This window comes from Coturnix japonica, chromosome 21 (genome assembly GCF_001577835.2).
Source record: "Coturnix japonica isolate 7356 chromosome 21, Coturnix japonica 2.1, whole genome shotgun sequence".
Classification (NCBI taxonomy): domain Eukaryota; kingdom Metazoa; phylum Chordata; class Aves; order Galliformes; family Phasianidae; genus Coturnix; species Coturnix japonica.
In genome coordinates this window covers 106,798-124,353 of record NC_029536.1, presented here as the reverse complement: position 1 = coordinate 124,353, position 17,556 = coordinate 106,798, and the positions used below count along the sequence as shown (strand labels likewise).

The following is a 17,556-nucleotide window of genomic DNA, read 5'->3' as shown; positions in this document are numbered from 1 at the left end:
GCAGTGGATGTTGTGTACCTTGACTTCAGCAAGGCGTTTGACACCATCTCCCACAACATCCTTGTTATGAAACTTAGAAAACGTGGAGTGGCTGTTAGAGCTCAGAGAGTGATCATCAGTGGTGCAGAGTCAGGTGGCAGGTCTGTAACTAGCTGTACTCCCCAGGGATTGGTGCTGGGTCTGGTCTTGTTCAACATCATCAACAACCTGGATGAAGGGATAGAGTTCACCCTCAACATGTTGGCTGGTGTCACAAAGCCAGGAGGATCAGCTGACACACCTGAAGGCTGAAGGCTGCCACTCAACAACAGCTGGGCAGACTGGAGAGTTGGGCAGGGAGGAACCTGATGAGATTTAACAAGTGTGGAGACTTGCACCTGGGGAGGAATAACCACTGTAGCAAAAATGCTAAGTCAGGGCCTGAAGCAGTGATGGAGCACCTGGTAGGAAGGCAGGGACAATCCAGGGGAGCTCAGGTGCATGCAATGTACCTGAATGACTGGAAGGGATGGAGCCAGGATCCACCCTTTCCCAGACCTCATTTAAGGGCTGGCAGTGGAAGCAAGGGGTTTCTGCTGGAGATCCTTGTGTACCTGAGGCCTTCTAGGGGTAAGTAGTTCTTTTCCTTTTTTTTTTTTATTTTATTTTTTTCCCTGCATTTGCTGTAGCTAAAGACTTTGCTGCCCCACTGTTACTGTGGTACTTTCCATCCCATTATAGCATTACAACTGCATGCATCAGTACGGGCTGGGAGCTGACCTGCTGGGGAGGAGCTCTGCAAAGAAAAACCTGGGGGTTCTGGTGGACAACAAGATGATGATGAGCCAGCAGTGAGTCACTGTGACCAAGGAAGGTAATGTTATCCTGGGGAACACTGCACAGAGCATGGCCTGTAAGTCAAGGGAGGTTATGTTCCCCCTCTGTTCTGCCCTGGTGAGTCTACATTTAAATTATTATGTCTGGTTCTGGCTTCCCCAGTTCAAGAAAGACAGAGATCTCCTAGAAAGAGTCCAGCAGAGGGTCACAAAGATGACAAAGGGCCTGGGGACCTCCAGTATGAGGAGAGGCTGAGTAACCTGGGTCTGTTCAGCTTAAAGAAAGGAGGACTGAGAGGGGACCTGGTAAATGTTGATAAATATCTGAAGGGAGATGGGGGGCAAATGGATAAGGCCAGGCACTTCTTAATGGTGCAAAGTGATAGGGCAAGGAGTAATGGCCTAAAACCTGAGCATAGGAAGTTCTGTACTAACATGTAGAAGAGCTTCTTTATGGGAAGGGTGACAGAGCACTGACCAGGTTCCTCAGAGTGGCTGTGGAGGCTCCTTTTATGGAGATATTCAAGACTTATCTGTGCAATGAGTTCTAGGGAGCTGTTTTATTAGGGATAGTTAGATTCAATGATCTCCAGGTTCTGTGATGAGCACGGGGAGGAGCACACTAGGAAATAACACCCTGGCATGGCACCAGCTCAGCTCCAGTGTCGTGCTGCATAATTTACGGTGTGAGTTTCTCTTGGTGACAATGCTGCTTTGTTATATCAGGGTGTTGTTTTCTTAAAAAAAGCAGAAACAACAAAAAAGCACTATTCGGGGGAAACGGTGTTCGGGTGAAAAATCAGCACTGATTCACACTCCGTCAGAAAGCTCAGCAGTGCGCACCAGCTGGGTGGGATCAGGCTGTGTTAATCCCCTCCCTGCTGCCAGCCTTTATAATCCCCTCGTGCCGTCCCTGCCAGCACTCAGGGGTGTGTGGTGGGATGGCCCAGCAGCGCCGCATCCAGCTCAGCACCCAGCGGCCCACCAGCACCGTCTGTGTGCTGGGCACTGAGCTGTCCTTGGACATCCAGGGGTAAGCAATGGGGTGTCCAAAAACCTGCTTTGGGGTTGTATTATTTTGTCTTTTCTCCTGCAGGAAGTAAAGTGGGGTTAAGCGAGAAGAGGGTGAAAATAGAGGTGAATGGGTTGAACTGGGGAAAGACAGTGCTAATGCATTCAGGTGGGCTTCCCATGGGGGTTCAGCATTTAAAAGAATGGGATTGCTTCTGTTGGGGTTTTCAGCAAGCAAAAGAAAGGTATTTCTTCTCCTGTTCCTGTTGGAGTTTTAGTATTGAAAACAAGGATATTGCTGCTTCTGCTCCTGGAGGCTCTCAGCACCTGGTATGGGATGGCAGCGCTACTCAGATGAATGGAGAAGTTTGCAGCCTCCATAGAGAAACAGATTTTGGGTGCAAAATCCCAAATCCGGATGCAGTCTCCATCCAGAACTCCGTACCAGGGGCTGCTGTGCTGTCCCAGCAAGAAATAGAAATATTTCCTTGTGTAGGTGAATACAGAGTTAACCATGGAGGCATAGCTTGCTGGGGCGTTCCCTGCAGCCATGCATTTGTTTGGCCACAGCAACTGGTTTACAGCAACAAGTTTTGCTTTTTCTTTCATTTTCCTTAAAGCTTCAGCTTGCTTTAGTTTTGCTTTTTTGGATTACTTTGTGCTGCCCCAAACACACCCTCTGCCCTGTGGGTGTCAGAAGCATCGCAGCACCCAGGGTTGGGTTTCTCCCCTGCTTGCAGGAGTTCTTGCCCTGGCAGTGCCCTCTTGCACTGAGTGCTGCATGCTGCAGCCTGCCCATTCGCCTGCTGGTGCTTCCTCCATCCCCATCTGCTTCCTGCACCCACTGTGGTTTCTCCGTGCTCCAAAGGGGATGCAAAGGGGGTGAAATGTAAATGGCTGAGAGGCCTCATGCCATAAGAAAAGAGCTCGGGGGTTTTGATATAGTTTAATAGTGAAAAATTTCTTGGGCTTGAATAATGTCAAGTTGGGGAAATTTTGCAAGACATTGCAAATTTGTTGCACGTTGCAGGCTTTATTTCACTTTGCAGGAGTTATTGCAGTTACATTTTGTAGAATTTGTTGCCATTTGTTGCAACTGAACATGGCAGGTTTTGTCACAATCAAATGCTGGTTTTTTTATGGTGTTTTTTTTAGGTTAAACATTGCAGGATTTGTTACAGTTACATGACAGGATTCATTACAATTGAACACTGTAGGATTTCTTGAGGTTGAATGTTGTTGTGCTTATTGCATCTTGTGGGAATCACTGCATACTGCAGGATTTGTTGCAATTGTACATTGCTGGATTTGCTGCACCACTGCAGCGATGCCCCAACAGCTGTGTTCCCCCAGGTCAGCACCCAAGGATGCCATCGCCTTCCACGTGCAGGGCACACCAGGTGTGAAAGTCTATGTGGTGCATGAGACGCAGAGCGTGAAGCTGCCCTCCAGTGTTACCCGATGGCCCTTGGCTGCTGGCACTGAGGTGCTGCTCACCATGGAGGCGATCAGCAAGGACGTCGGGGATGAGAAGGTGGGTGACAGCAGCCCCGCAGCACCCAGTCCCCCTCTGGGTGATACTGAACTCTGTGACATCACAGGTCAGGATTTCCTATTTTGGTGAAGCCAGTGGAGTGCCGGTGGGCAGAGCCATGCTGTATCTCACCTGCGTGGGTAAGTGAGAATATTTGGTCCCCAAAAGTGGTGTCTCCACGCCACCTCTCCACTGAGCACCTGTTGTCTCTGCAGAAGTCTCACTCGATGCTGACACTGGTCGCAGTGGGTCGGTCAGTAGGACGTTGGTGGACAAGGTAATGTAGTGAAGACAACAGTCCCCAACCCCACGGGTGGCCCCAGTGATGGTCCCAACTCTGACTGGCTGCCCCCAGGCCACGTGGACATGGGGTCCTGATGGGCACGGTGCCATTCTGCTGGTCAACTGTGACCGCGATGACCCCAAAACCCGGTTGATGAGTGACAGCAGCGAACCCCAAAGCCAGCTGACAGATAGTCGTGACACCACTGTGTGCTCCTACGAAGGTATGGCCAGCTCCTTTTTGCTGCATTTCCTCTTTTTGGTGACTTTGTCCCCAATTTGTCCTCACTGTCTCCCCAGACCTGAAGGACATGTCACAAATGGTTCTGCGGACCCGTGGACCACGCACCATCTTCACCAGCCATGGCCTTGTCCTGCACGTGGGCTTCAGTGATGCTGATAAAGTCGGCGTGTTCTATGGAGGCAGTGAGTGTGGGGTGACCCCTCTATGGGCCCTCCTATGAATCATAGAATCCTTAGAGTCAGAAGGGACCTCTGAAGGTCATCTAGTCCAGCCCCCCTGCAATGAACAGAGACACCACAGCTGGATCAGGTTGCCCAGAGCATCTCCTGTCCTCACGTTGGAAGTCCCCAGGGATGGGGCATCAACCACAACACTAGCTAACCTGTTCCAGTGCCTCACCACTTGCACTGGAAAAGCCTTTTCCCTCATATCTAACCTAAATCTACCCTCCCTTTGCTTTGAAGCCATTTCCCCTTCTTCTGTTGCCACAGACCCTGCTAAAGAGTCTGTCCCCTTCTTTCCTGTAGCTTCCCAATAGATACTGAAAGGCTGCTATCAGGTCACCTCAAAGCTGAAGAGCCCCAGCTCTCTCAGCCTGTCCTCATAGGAGAGGTGTTCCATTCCACGGATCATTAATGAGGTGGGCAAAACAAGAGCTGACACCTCCAGAATCCCAAATGCATCCCATGAGTTTGCTTTGTTCCCAGTGGTACAATGGTACACCCAATGGTAGTGGTGTGCTCACTGTGTCCTGCTGTGTGCATGATGCGACACCAAGCTGCTCCTTTTTGCAAGGAGCTGGGAAATGGAGGTGGAATGCTACAGTGCAAGGTGGGTGCTGCTTGTGTCCACAGACAGCATTGCACTGGAGGAGTACAGGCACGTGCTGGGGGGTAAGAAGCTTGCCTATGCTGTGAAGCCCAGCCAGCACCAGGAGGAAAGCATCTTCTATGTGGAGGGACTCGCCTTCCCTGACACTGGCTTTTCAGGGCTGATTGCGTTCCATGTCACACTGCTGGAGAGCCCTGAGAAGGTGATGCCCTAAATCACATAGGTTTTACCTACAGATGGGGTGAGCGATGTCTCAGTCCCTCTCCCCCCTCTCAGGGTTTGCTGGAGACGCCCATTTTCACTGACACAGTGATGTTCCGTGTGGCTCCATGGATCATGACACCCAACACGCTGGCACCTCTGGAGGTCTTTGTGTGCAGGTGGGTGCTGGGGGGGGGGATTGGTGGCTGCATCCCTCCAGGCTCGGCTGCATCCCTGTGATCCCTGGTTTTATTTCACAGTGTGGAGGACAATGAGGACTTTGTGGCGGCTGTCAGCGCACTGGCTGAGGAAGCCAAGTGCCCAGTGACCATCTGCCCACTGCCCGAAAACCACAATGACCGCTGGATCCAGGTGGGTGATGTGGGGTTGGGACCCTCGGGCTGTGGCTCCACAGCACTTACTTTTCCCTCTGTTCCCTCTGCAGGATGAAGTGGAGTTTGGCTACGTGCAAGCACCCCATAAAATGTTCCCAGTGGTCTTCGACTCACCCCGTGACCGGGGCCTGAAGGACTTCCCTGTCAGGAGCATCCTGGTACCTAACTAAAGTCCTTCAACCCCTGGTGTTGGGTTTCCTGGTGCTAGTTGAGGAGTGGTGTGTGCTGTGGCAGTCTGCAAAAGGAGAAGGAAAAGAATGAGAATGAATAAAAATAAGAGTAGGGGTAAGAGTGGGAATAAGAATGAGCATATGAGTAAGAATAGGAGTAGTAATAAGAGAAGGAATGGGAACAGGAATGAGAATAAGAGTAGGAATAGGAATGGAAAGAGGAATAGAAATCAGAATGAGAATAGGAGTGGGAACAGGAATAGGCATATGAGAAGGAGTAAGAATACTATTAAGAATTGGGAAAGGAATAAGAACAAGGATAAGAAGATGAGCAATCTCAAAGGGCCGTGGTTGAATGATGGGGCTCAGAAGGTCAGGCTGATGGTTGGACATGATGATCCTGAAGGTCTCGTTCCCGATGTCTATGATTCTCTGAATCCACAATAAGGTAAATTAACTAGTAGGAAGGAGATAATCCAAGTCAGCAAGGGCAACAGGGGCATCGTGCTTCAAGGTTTGGCACTCCCAAGGCTTAATGCCAGCCCTTTTTTCCCCCCAGGGCCCTGATTTTGGCTACGTGGCTCAGAAAACATCAGAGAAAATCTCCAGCCTCGACTCCTTTGGCAACCTGGAGGTCAGCCCACCAGTGACGGTGCGCAGCAAGGAGTACCCGCTGGGCCGCATCCTCATCGGCAGCAGCTTCCCAAGGTAGGAGATGGAATTTTGGGGTACACAACCCCTGAAGGCTTAGGTTGAGGTCCCCATTCACTGCACTTAGGTTTGGTGGCCGGCGCATGGCCAAAGCAGTACGGAATTTCCTCGCTGCCCAGCGGGTGCAAGCACCTGTGGAGCTCTTCTCAGACTGGCTGCAGGTTGGACATGTGGACGAGTTTCTCAGCTTCATCCCTGCATCCGATCGGAAGGTGGGCAGGTCTTTTATGGGGTGATTTTTTGTTGGGGGGGGGAAACATGGGGTGAGCTCATGTTGGTCTCTCCATCTATAGGGCTTCAGGCTGCTGCTGGCCAGCCCCAGCGCCTGCTACCAGCTGTTCAGGGAGAAGCAGGAGATGGGCTATGGGGAAGCGACAATGTTCCAGGGTAGGGATGCTGTGGTACCTCACACCCCCAAAAAAACCACTGCCCTCTTGACATGTTGTAAGGCTCCCTGCTCTGTGTTCAGGACTGCACGATGTGCCCAAGCCGAGCATAAATGAGATCCTGGGAAATGAAGCACTGCGCGAGTTCAATGCCTACGCACAGGTGAGGTCCTGCTGTCCATCCTTCCCCATCTGTCACTATGTCCATCTGTCCACCTCCCATTCCCTCCATCCCTCCATCTTTCTGTCCCACTGCCCCCCTCTCCCCTTCTCCCTTTTTCTCACCCCTGTTCTTAACCCCATTCCCTGTCCTTTGTCTCTTCTCCCCTCCTTCTCATCTCCCCATCTCCCTGTCACTGTTTCCCAGGACCTTTGTTTCCATCTTTGTCTGTCTGCTCCTCTCCCCATTTATATCCTTGTCCTCCCATCTCTGTCCTTCTGTCCCCATTGCTCTCTTCCCTTGTCTTTCTTCCCCTTCCTCATCTCTGTCCTCCCATCCTTCTGTCCCGTTCCTCTGTCCCCTTGCCCCATATCCCACATCCCTTCCTATCGCCCCCCCCTGCAGAGCTGCATCAGTTGGAACCGGGACATTCTGAAGCGGGAGCTGGGGCTGGTCGAGCAGGACATCATCGACATCCCGCAGCTCTTCCAAGCTGATGACCAAACCAGAGCCGTGGCCTATTTCCCTGACATGGTAATGAGCAGCTCAGTGTGAATTTAGGGCTGCATGTGGCAGCCCTTTGTGCTCTCGCTGTTCACAACTGGGGTGAGGAATTGACTCTTGGTCCATCTCCAGGTGAACATGCTGGTGCTGGGCAGACACCTGGGCATTCCCAAACCATTTGGGCCACTGGTGGAGGGGCAGTGCTGCCTGGAGGAGCGGGTGAGGGCACTGCTGCAGCCCCTGGGGCTCTCCTGCACCTTCATCAATGACTACTTCTCCTACCACAAGCTGGCTGGAGAGGTGCACTGTGGCACCAACGTCCGCCGCAAACCCTTTGCCTTCAAGTGGTGGCGGATGGTGCCCTGAGCTGCCCGTTTTCCTCCTTTCCCCCCCCCCCCAAATTCCCTTCTCCATCCCTTTAAGTGCCTTCTGCAGCAGCTCCCCCAACTCCCCTTGGGAATAAATGAGGGCTGTTTGCTCCCAGCCTCCTGCTGAAGTTAAAGGTATCTTTAAATGGTGTTTAGTGGGGTGATGCAGTACTCTGCATCAATGTATATGGGGGAAAAAAGCATCTGTGTGTTTAACAGTGCATGTATAAAAAGGCACAACAAAACATGTGCACAAGCTTGCAAAATGCATATGCATGCATTAAAAAAAAGTGCATATAAGTGCATGCGCTGCTTTAGAAAGTGGACATGCATGCATGGGAATATGAATTATAAAGCTACACTGGAACATGCGTGCTAGTGCAATAGCAGCTGGGTGTGCACAAAAATCAAAGTGCAAAATAACCACATGCAGTAAGTAAAATACATGCACTGGGAAAAGACAGATGTACAAATACACGCGTGTAAAAATGTGTGCATGCACAAAAAGGCAGATATACACACTGTTGCACTTACATCCTACTTGCACAATCACAGGGGGAATAGGTCGGTGATGGAGGATGGTGTGAGCAGCAGGATGGTGCCCCCTGGCTGTGGGTTTGCTTTTAGGGATGTTGGCGCTGAGTGCTCTGCATTGGGGTGAACAGGGACGGTTCCCTTTGACCGTTTAAATTAGAAAAGAGAACGTTGTCAGGAATGAAGGTGAGGAGCCTCCCACCTCCGTGATGATGTTGGGGGAAGCTTTTGCCGAGTGCATCGCTGCTCTGAGCCATCAGCGGGGGCCGGGGTGCGCATGCAGTAGCCGAGAGGCGTACACAACGTCCTTTATTTAAACATTTACTCCAAGAAATATAAAAAAAATTAAGAAGACAATGACAGCACTAACCAGGAACCTGTTGCTTCATCTAAAGAGAACACTGCTCTGAGAGCACTGCGGTTTATTATTATTTCATGCTTCCAGCCTCCTCCTTTTGCTGGGATGCAATGGAGCACAATGGGACCTGGAGCCCAAATTGCTTTTTTAGGGGGTGAAAATGGCTTTTTGCTGATTTTCCACCCCTGTTCTTGGGCTGCAGGATATGTTTGTGCCCATTTCGGGCTGGCAGCTGATGGGGATGACCCTGAAATATTGCAGGTAGAAAAAAGTGGGGATAAGGTTCTAAAAGCCCCATTGGGGGGTGCTGTACGCCCTGACCTCCTCCTGCAGCAAATCTGAATATTGCTCTAAAAAACCAGAGTTTCTGACAACTCTGCGCTGCTGCTCTTCCTGTCCTGGAAGCTTTGACTCTAACACACCAAAATAAACCCCAAAATGAACCCTAACCCCAAAGCAAACATAAAGAACCCTCCCCCCATCCCCATTTTTTTTTTTTTTTGTTATTTTTTTTTTCCCTCCATAAAGTACTGCAGAGCTCCCCACAGCTGCATGGGGGGAGCGGAAAGGGATTAAAAATAATCAAAATAAACCCTAAAAACTAAAAAATAAGGTAATAAAATATCACCCTTGGGTTGTGTGGAGGCAGAGCTGGGCTCTGCATGTAAAGGCACCTCGTTTCTCCAGCACAGTGCACAGCGTCGCCCCAGGAAGGGCTTTTGGCAGATACCAGGCTGAAATAATAATAATAATAAAAATAATAATAATTAATGGGGAAATAAAAGAAAAAAAAATTAAAAAAAGAAAATCAAAAAAGAACAAAGGGGAAAAGCTTGCACGATGCTTCAGGGCCCGCTCTTCATACCTGAGATTGCCCTGGGATGGGCAGTGGGGGTTTGGGGAATCCGCGGGTTTGGAGGCATCCAGCTCAAAAAAATGATGCTGGGATGGAGAAGGGAGCACAGGGTGTTTGTCCCTATGGGTGTGAGATAACACATCTGGTCCCAGATTCCCAGAGGAAAAGGGATGCTGAGGAAGGAGCGTAGGAAACAACCCTAAAATAACAGCACCCAAAATAGAGGTCATTTGTGAAAAATGCCCCCCAAAATTGTGATGTCAGGAAAAATGAGAGGTTTTACTGGTTGAGTTTCAAGCCTTCAACCAGAGAAATTTGGTAATAAGGATATTAAAAAAATGTAAAAATCTATGCCTGTCCAGGTGAACCCAGCACACCCCGTTCTGTGCGGAACAGCAAAAAATGAATTAAAAAAACCCCGAAAACCCAACAACTAAAAAAGCCTGGATGTGCCAAAAGGTCCTGCGAGGGTGGGGATGGGAAATGGAAAAGCCACGGGGAAAGGTCTTGGCCGTGGAAGGGGGAACCCAACGCTTTGGAAATTGTAGGAGAACAGGTAGTAGAGCCGTGGGTCGCCCTCAGATGGTGCGGGGGTTGTACTCCGGCAGCTTGCGCAGCTTCTCCTTCTCGGCATCGCTCTCATCGCGGGCAATCACCAGTGAGTGGGCATAGCCCATGGCCACCTGCAGGGAGGGGAGGGTCAGGCAAAGTCTTGCTCCTGTTGGTGTTGGACCCACTTCCTCTATACCAGGCTGTGCCTGATGAACATCCCACAGCAGGGGAAAAGCATAGGTGGGAACACCCTGTGGGCGCATCCCATGGGTGGCACCATCTTTTGGGTGGGGAGAACCTACGGGTAGGAGTGTCGGATAGCTGTCAGCATCCAATGGGTGGAAGCATTACACTGATAGGCCCAACACAGGGGTGGCAGCATCCCATGGGTGGCAGCATTGTACAGGAGGCACCAACTCACAGGTAGGAGCATTGCATAGTTGGGAACATGGCACAGGTGGGAGCACCCATAGGTGGGATGAGCTGTTAATGGGCCCAGCCACTGCTAGGGACACAAATGTGTTTGGGTTCCTGTTTACCTGCTCTGTATAGATCCCATCCAAAGTCTTCACCTCTTGGGCAGCTGTTGATGACTTGGGCTTGTGGTCCCCGTAGCCCTGGAAGATACAAGCACAACCCCAAAAAACTGTAGTGGGCAGACATGCAGAGCCTCAGCTCCAAAAGATGTGAGGGGTACAACTGGATGGTTTAGGGTGCTGTAAATCCTTCTTACCAGCTCTCCAAAGGTGGGAGATGGGCCCCAGCTGATGGTGCTCTCATCCGCTGCCACGATGATGCTGCTCTTTCTGCAGCACAGTGCAAGGTGCTGACTCCAGCACCCTGCACCCGCAACCCCCCTGCACTCCAAAACTACAAAAGGGAGATTTTTGGGGACCGTCACTCACCCACAGGCCAAGCTGCGGATCTTCCAGCCACACAGGTCCTGCACTGCTTTTGGGTACATGGTGGACTCGCGGGAGGTGTTGGTGGCACCCCAGAAAAATAAGCCACCTGCAAGCCGCCAAGAACACTTATTAGGGCTGTTCCTATCTGTGGCATTTTATATCTATGTGGATTTGCTCGAATCAACTGAAATTAGGGACGCAGGGTGGCCACTCACCTGTCTCACTGACAGCAAAGGAGCAAGTATAGCCAGCGTAGATCTGTGCAGCTCCTCGGCCTGGGAAGTCAAAGAGCTTGACCAAGCGTGGCACCATCTCGTCCTTCTGCTCTGCGTGGCCCAGCCGCCCATAGCCACCAAAACCCCAGGAGAAAACACGCTTCTGGGAGTCCAAGACAAGCTGTCAACAGGGGAATGTACAGTGAGCAGGGCTGTGTGCAGCTTTGGTGTAGACAACAGTAACAGTATGAGCTGCAAGCAAAAAGTGAAGGGCTGCTGACTGCTCACCGTGTGGTTGGCCCCACATGCTACGTCCCGCACCACCACGTTGGGGACGGGCAGGATCTGCCCATCTTTGGTCTTCTCAATGAAGATGGCCACGCGGCGAGGCACCAGCTCGCAGTCATACTCTATGCGCTGTGCTCGGGCGATGAACTTCCCATCCGAGTTGTGCCCTACACAAGGACACCACACCACCAAGAAACCCATTTACCACTTGCAAAACCCCTTTTGTTTCATGTTTGCATCCTGTTTTTCTTTTTTTTATTTTTTTTTTCTGGGAGCTCCTACATCAGCTCTGAACCCATTTCAGAAGTGGGAAAACTGAGCTAAGGAATGTTTCCTACCCCCAGAACCCTGTAATAGCCCAAACCTTCAGAAAACCACCTCAAAACACGGCCATACCCAGCTGCCCGTACTCTGGGCACCCAAAGGAGTAGAGGTTTCCTTTGCAGTCCATGATCATGCTGAACTCAGCCCCGCAGGCCATTTTGGTGATGGGCTGCCCATTGTACATGATCTGTGAGAAAGACAAGAAAAAGGCAAAAAGTTGAACTTCTGGGGAGAAAGAGCACCTCTGGGAGCTCACCCCCATTCTCTCTTGATTTTCCTTGGCCACAGGTTTCCCTAAAGCATCAGGTTTTCACCCTAAAATGGAACAAGAGACTTGGCAGGATACAGCCCACAATCCTACAAAATTTGAACACAGTTGTTTTTTCCTAATATCATTTTCATGCTGCATTTTGTCCACCCCATTTCAAAGCATCTTCAATAGGGATGTGCTCACATGCTAAAGGGGAACACCCCAACACCCTAATGGGGTTTGGGCTCAGTGAATGCAAAATATGCTGCTTTTCATCCCCCTCCCCCCCCAAAAAACAAAAAAAAAAAGAATGGAAAAGCATAGAACAGAGCAGATTTACCTGTGTGGGGCTTGGAACAGCATCTGTCTGGTTCCCAAGACCAAGCTGCCCCATTTTGTTCTCCCCAAAGGCATACACAGAGCCACTCTCTGCCAACCAAAAGTAGGGATAAAACATGAAACAAGGGCATAAATCAGCAGCTTTAGGACATTCTGCTGAGGTTTCCCCATACCTGTGAGAGCCAGCGTGTGGTTCCGGCCGCATGCTGCCAGCACAATGGCCTCACTGCCCAGCACCTCGATGAGCTTGGGGGCTTCCACACGTTTTGTGTCCCCATGGCCCAGCTGCCCCTTCTCGTTGCGACCTATAGGAATCATTAGGGTTTGGGCCTCATGCAGCGTTTTGCATGGTTTTTTTTTAAAGGTATTTTGGTGTTTAGCTCACCCCAGCTCCACAGCTTGCCCTCAGCAGTGATGAGGAGGCTGTGAGCAGCACATGGTCCCGAAACCACAGTCCGCACCTGAATACCTGACAGACACCCATACCTGTGTGGCCCCCATAAATTCTGGCCCAGGTTTCGATATGCAGCTGGTGGGGAAAAAAAACAAAACAAAACAAAGAACAAACAAAGGTTGCACAGCATGAAATGTTTTTTTGTTGTTGCTGTGTTGTACGATGTTTGGTGATGCAAATGCAGTGCACTTTGCTCACCTTGCTGCTTAGGCACTTCTTTGCGGCCGATCAGGTCCCAGTTGGTGGCCCCAAAGATCAGGAGCTGTCCTCTGCACTTGGAGCCCTCGAGTTTCTGCAAGGGGAAGGGAGGATTTGTCACATCTGCAGCAATGTCAGCCATGAGGACATTTTTGCATGCAGGGTGGATATGGGGCTGCATCCAAGCTTGCGACCAGATTTCATTCCTGAGCCAAACTGACAGGGACAAGGGGGATTATTTCCAGTTTTGCATTAAGACGGCCAGCGTACGCTGCATGCAAGCACTGCATCCCACTGAGTTAAAAATTCTCCAAATGGGTCAACGTGGAAAAAAACAACCCAACAGCCGTGGCTGGGCTTCCCCTTGAATGAGGGCAAAAGCAGGGCCCTGTAGTGCCGAAATAAAGGGGGACTCAGCCTCCACAATGAGAGGTGCTCTGGGGCAACTGGGGATGCAAATAAGATGCAAATTTTGGTCTGGGGGCAAGCTGGGAGCACAAAGAGCTGCAATGAAAGGGGGCAAATCTGGGGTTGCAATGAAGGTGTGAGTCGGGGGGTCATTAAGGGAAGTTCATGATGGGATGCAATAAGGGGGGGGCAAGGGGGTGCAATAGGAGTGCATTATGGGGTGCAGTGGGGTTGTGTTAGAGGGATAGAATGGCTGTGCAATGAATGGGGTGCATTAAAGGGCTGCAGTGGAGGGCACTAGGGGTGTCACAAGGGGGTGTAAGGATGAGGTCCAAAAGGTGCAAGGGGCCACAGAGGGTAAAGTGAGGGGTCTATGGGGGGGTCCAGCAGGAGCGCCAAAGGGAGCTGCTATGAGAAGGTGCAAAGAAGGGGTAAATCAGAGGGGAGCAAAGGGGGGTGCAAAGCCGGGGTGAATTAAAGGGATTGCAATGCATGCATTAGGGGATGTGATGGGGGGGTGCACTTGGGGGGGGGGCAGAGATGCAAGGCAAGGGTGAATCAGAGGGATGCAAAGGGGAGGGTGGAAAAGGGAGTAAGGGAGCGCATTCGGGGGGTGCCGAGGGTTGGAAGGGGGGGTGCGTTGGGGTGCAGAGCAGGGGATGCCATGGGGCTGCATTAGGGCACACGGGCAGCGCAGCTCACGATGCGCTCCTTGCTGTGTTCGGGCTCGCAGATGACCACGGCCTGTCCCCGCGCCGCACCGCCGGGCCCGGGGCCGAGCGCCGAACCCGAGCCGGGCGCCGAGGGCCGGCCTGGCCTCCTCCCTCCTCCTCCTCCCGGGCTGCCGTCCCGCGGCCTCCGCTCTGGGGGCGCCTCGTCGTCGCTGCTCCCGCCGCTGCTCCCGCCGCCTCCTCCGCCGTTACGCGGCCTTCGCCGCCCTCCCGCCGCCCCGGGCCTCCTCCTGCCCGGCCCGGGCTCCCAGGGCGGCCCCGCCGCCTTCCTCCGGGGCATGGCGCCTGCGAGGGGCGGCCCCGACACTGAGCGGAGCCGGCAGGGCCCGGCCCCGCGTGGAACCTCCCCCTCACACCGACACGGCGCTGCCTGGCCCGGCCGGGACAAACCCACCCCCCCGCCGCCATCACAGCGCCCCGGGCACACGGGGGGCACACGGGGGAGAGCGCCTCATTGTGTGTGGGGGGGTCTCACCTCATAGATGGGATAAGGAGGGGAAGGAGACGGGGGGGGATACAAAGGTGTTTTTGGGTAGTGGGGGGATGGAGAGCGGCAAAAATGGATGTTGGAGTGTTAAAATGGAGGGGGTACAAAGGGGTGATTGGGAAAAAGGGGATGGGGGTAAAATGGGATTGGGGGGCTATGAAAGGGAAGGGGGGTGGGAAAGGGTTCCTAAAGGGTGAATGGAAAGGGGGGTAGAATGGGAGCGTGGGGAAAAAGGGGGATACAAAAGGTGGTAAAGAAAGAGGGGGGGGGTCAGGGGGGGCTACTGGGTGTCTGTGCGAAGGGATGCAGAAAGGGACAAAGGGGGGATATGGAAAGGGGGGGTCATCACATGGAGACTTGTAAACGAGTGCAAAAGATGATGTGCAAAAGGAGGGTAGAATTGTGGGGGATGTTAGAAAAAGGGGGTTGCAATGGAACGATGTGCAAATGGGATCGGGGTTGAAACGACGGTTACAAAAGGACGATTGGGGGGGGGGCTGCGGGCAGCAGTCAGTCCGTCCCATTATAAACCCACGCATCACATCCCCCCGCCTTCCATGGAAAAAAAAGGCTCGGAAACCATCGCGCCCCCCCCCCCCCAAAGGGAAGCAGCGCTCCGGGGTCCCTCTCACCCCACACCCCACACCCGCACACCTGCTCGGGGGGGGCCCCGATCGTGCCGCCGCTGCCTCCGAGCCCTCCGTGCCTGTTTGCTGGGGGGTCCGGGGGGCGATTTTTGTTTTGTGTGGCCGAGTCGGGGGGGGAAGGGGGAGATTTTGGTGGGGGTGGGAACGCCAAAGAATAGCCCGAATGGGGGCTGCGGGAACAGCAGCCCGGGGTGTCCGCTCCGTTCCCCCCCACCGCCCCCCGTCCTTCCCCTCCGTCTGCCCCCGCTTTTTTTTTCCCTCTGTAATTGATTTTGAACAATGGGATCTCTGTCTGTCTCTCGCTGCACCACGTGGATCCGCCTTCCTTCTCTCTATTTTATTTTCCCCTTTCCCCCCCTCTTTCCCCCACACCCTTCGGCCCCCCAACTCCATGCCTTCCCCCCTCCCTCCCCCACCATTTGCAAACCTGGTTTAGAGCGAAGGGTGCAGCATACAGACAGCACCGACCCCGGGGCCTTTGCAATATTTTTGGTGGTGTTTCCTGTTGCAGGGAAAAAAAAAAAAAAGGAGGTTGTGTATTCTTTTTTTTTTTCTCCCCTTCTTTCTCTTTCCTCCCCCTTAGAGCCCACCCACCAGATGCACTTAAAATGTAAATATGAGCCGCCAGAAGAAACGCTGCGATACAAAACAGAAACACATGTACGGGCAGGAAAAAAAAATGCAAAAAGGAAAAAAAAAAAAGCTTCAGAGAGGAAGAGGCTGCAAAGTCCGGCGGTGCACAGACAGCTCCATCTTTAGGACAGGAAGACTGCAGGAGGGTGAGAGCCGTGCAACAAGGGGTTCCCTCAGTGCATGGAGGATGTTTCCATCCCCCTTCTTGCAAAGTTTATTTTTGTTTTGTTTTGGTTTGGTTTGGTTTAATTATTTTTTTGCTTTGGAAAGGTGCATCATGCACTGCCTGATGGCAAAGCATTTGTTTGGCTGAGAGGTTGCACCCATAAAGTCTTGTTTTTTATTTTTTCAGGTGCACATGCTCTTCCTAGTGCAAAAAGTTTTGCTGCCACGGTTTATTACATCCCTTGCAATCCTTATTGCAGATGGAGGATGCACTCATTCCCCTTATTCGTTTTTTATTGTAGGAGTAAAGGTGCACTCCCCCCTTTTCTTGCAAATCAAGTATTTTTGCAGAGGAGAGATGCATCAACATCCCTTCCTACAAATCAAGTTGGAAGAGAGCGAAGATGCATTCATTCCCTTTGCAGAGAGAGAGAAGGTGCACTCATTCCACTTATTGCAATGAAATTGCATTCATTCATCTCACTGGTTTTACAGGAAGGAAGATACATCTCTCCTCGCTATTACTGAGGTTTTGCCAAGATTTCCTTTGCGCAGATTTTGCAGGGGTGGGTGCATGCCTGCTCCCCAACCCAACCCAACACAGCAGCAATGGATGGATGGACAGTCCTGGGACCTGCTCCCAGGGGCTGGTGGTGAGTGATGCCTCATGCACCATCGTCTGCAACTGCTGCAAAACACTGCAGAGGGCCAAACCCATGCAAAACTGCATTTTCAAGAGGATTAACTCTTCAGTGGTGTAAAAAGGAAAAATGAAGCTGCTTACTGAATCATCCGTGCCACGTCTCGGAGCACGATTTGGAGACCAAAAGCAGAACAGAGGCAGGAAAATGCTTTCAGAGTGGTGCCAAGATGCCTGTGCAATGCCAGGCTTTGCAAAAAGCATTTATAGAGCAGCAGTGTCTCTTTGCTGCTGCTGCTGGGTTGGGTTTCAGCAAGCAGTTGCACTGAGGCCAAGTTCCTCCCATTTACCTTCACAGCCCACAGCAGCTCTTTTCCCATAATATCCCACGCTGCCGATGTCACGCTGCATTTTGAGGCACCTTATCCTAACTCTGATAGAAGTCAGCACTGGAAATGGAAAGATTTGTTTGCAGGAATGCAGGGACCCTGTTCGTCTGGGGGTTCCGACCTGCAATCTTAAAGCTGTGATTAAAAATGTGGTCGGACTTGATGATCTTTGAGGTCTTTTCCAACCTGGGTAATTCTATGATTCTGTGAAAAGAATGCTAGCTGCTCTAAAATGTGTTTTTTTTCCCCCAAAGTGCTAATGGAGTTATAAAGGGGTTGGGTGGAGGGGGAGATTTCAAGGCACAAAGTGAATCCCTTTTCTTTAGGGCTTTTTGCCCCTACTTTGGCCAGATCCCTGAGATAGGATTGAATCGAGGAATCCTCAGCTCCAAAGAGTTTTTCCCTTTTTGGCAGAGGCGGCCGCTCAGGTTGCGTCAGGTTGATGGTTAAACTGTTCTTTTATGGGATGAGGATGAACTGGTCCGGCCTGTTCTTCCCAAAGGCTGCGGGACGGGGAGTGACTTCACCCCAAATGCCCTCACATGGAGCCCCCTCTGGATCCATCTGCAGC

General features: G+C 51.8%; 2 protein-coding genes across 2 annotated transcripts; one reads left to right on the top strand and one right to left on the bottom strand.

Moving 5' to 3' along the window:
- The first annotated feature begins 1,628 nt into the window (after nt 1-1,628).
- Nucleotides 1,629-7,746, top strand: LOC107323506 (protein-arginine deiminase type-1-like). The gene is made up of 16 exons (XM_015882670.2): nt 1,629-1,848; nt 3,180-3,360; nt 3,428-3,500; nt 3,576-3,637; nt 3,716-3,866; nt 3,943-4,068; nt 4,741-4,919; nt 4,994-5,097; nt 5,179-5,290; nt 5,364-5,471; nt 6,043-6,191; nt 6,262-6,406; nt 6,488-6,581; nt 6,664-6,743; nt 7,146-7,274; nt 7,377-7,746. Exons 1-16 carry the CDS (start codon nt 1,757-1,759, stop codon nt 7,608-7,610), a joined length of 2,019 nt encoding a protein of 672 aa, XP_015738156.1. The 5' UTR covers nt 1,629-1,756; the 3' UTR covers nt 7,611-7,746.
- A 688-nt stretch (nt 7,747-8,434) lies between these two features.
- Nucleotides 8,435-15,694, bottom strand: RCC2 (regulator of chromosome condensation 2). The gene is made up of 13 exons (XM_032448775.1): nt 15,586-15,694; nt 13,996-14,309; nt 12,886-12,979; nt 12,619-12,762; nt 12,407-12,538; nt 12,235-12,323; nt 11,717-11,831; nt 11,321-11,487; nt 11,033-11,213; nt 10,818-10,923; nt 10,646-10,718; nt 10,452-10,529; nt 8,435-10,043 (listed from the first exon to the last, which is right to left on the bottom strand). Exons 2-13 carry the CDS (start codon nt 14,302-14,304, stop codon nt 9,939-9,941), a joined length of 1,593 nt encoding a protein of 530 aa, XP_032304666.1. The 5' UTR covers nt 14,305-14,309; nt 15,586-15,694; the 3' UTR covers nt 8,435-9,938.
- Nucleotides 15,695-17,556: the final 1,862 nt, after the last annotated feature.

Excerpts from the sequence above, each read along its gene's own strand:
- LOC107323506 (XM_015882670.2), top strand. The coding sequence starts at position 1,757 with ATGGCCCAGCAGCGCCGCATCCAGCTCAGCACCCAGCGGCCCACCAGC. Across the intron at positions 3,867-3,942 it reads CACTGTGTGCTCCTACGAAG|ACCTGAAGGACATGTCACAA; the intron begins GTATGGCCAGCT and ends CTGTCTCCCCAG. Across the intron at positions 6,744-7,145 it reads AGTTCAATGCCTACGCACAG|AGCTGCATCAGTTGGAACCG; the intron begins GTGAGGTCCTGC and ends CCCCCCCTGCAG.
- RCC2 (XM_032448775.1), bottom strand. The coding sequence starts at position 14,304 with ATGCCCCGGAGGAAGGCGGCGGGGCCGCCCTGGGAGCCCGGGCCGGGC. Across the intron at positions 11,488-11,716 it reads CCCAGAGTACGGGCAGCTGG|GGCACAACTCGGATGGGAAG; the intron begins GTATGGCCGTGT and ends GTCCTTGTGTAG. Across the intron at positions 10,044-10,451 it reads ATGGGATCTATACAGAGCAG|GTGGCCATGGGCTATGCCCA; the intron begins GTAAACAGGAAC and ends CCCTCCCTGCAG.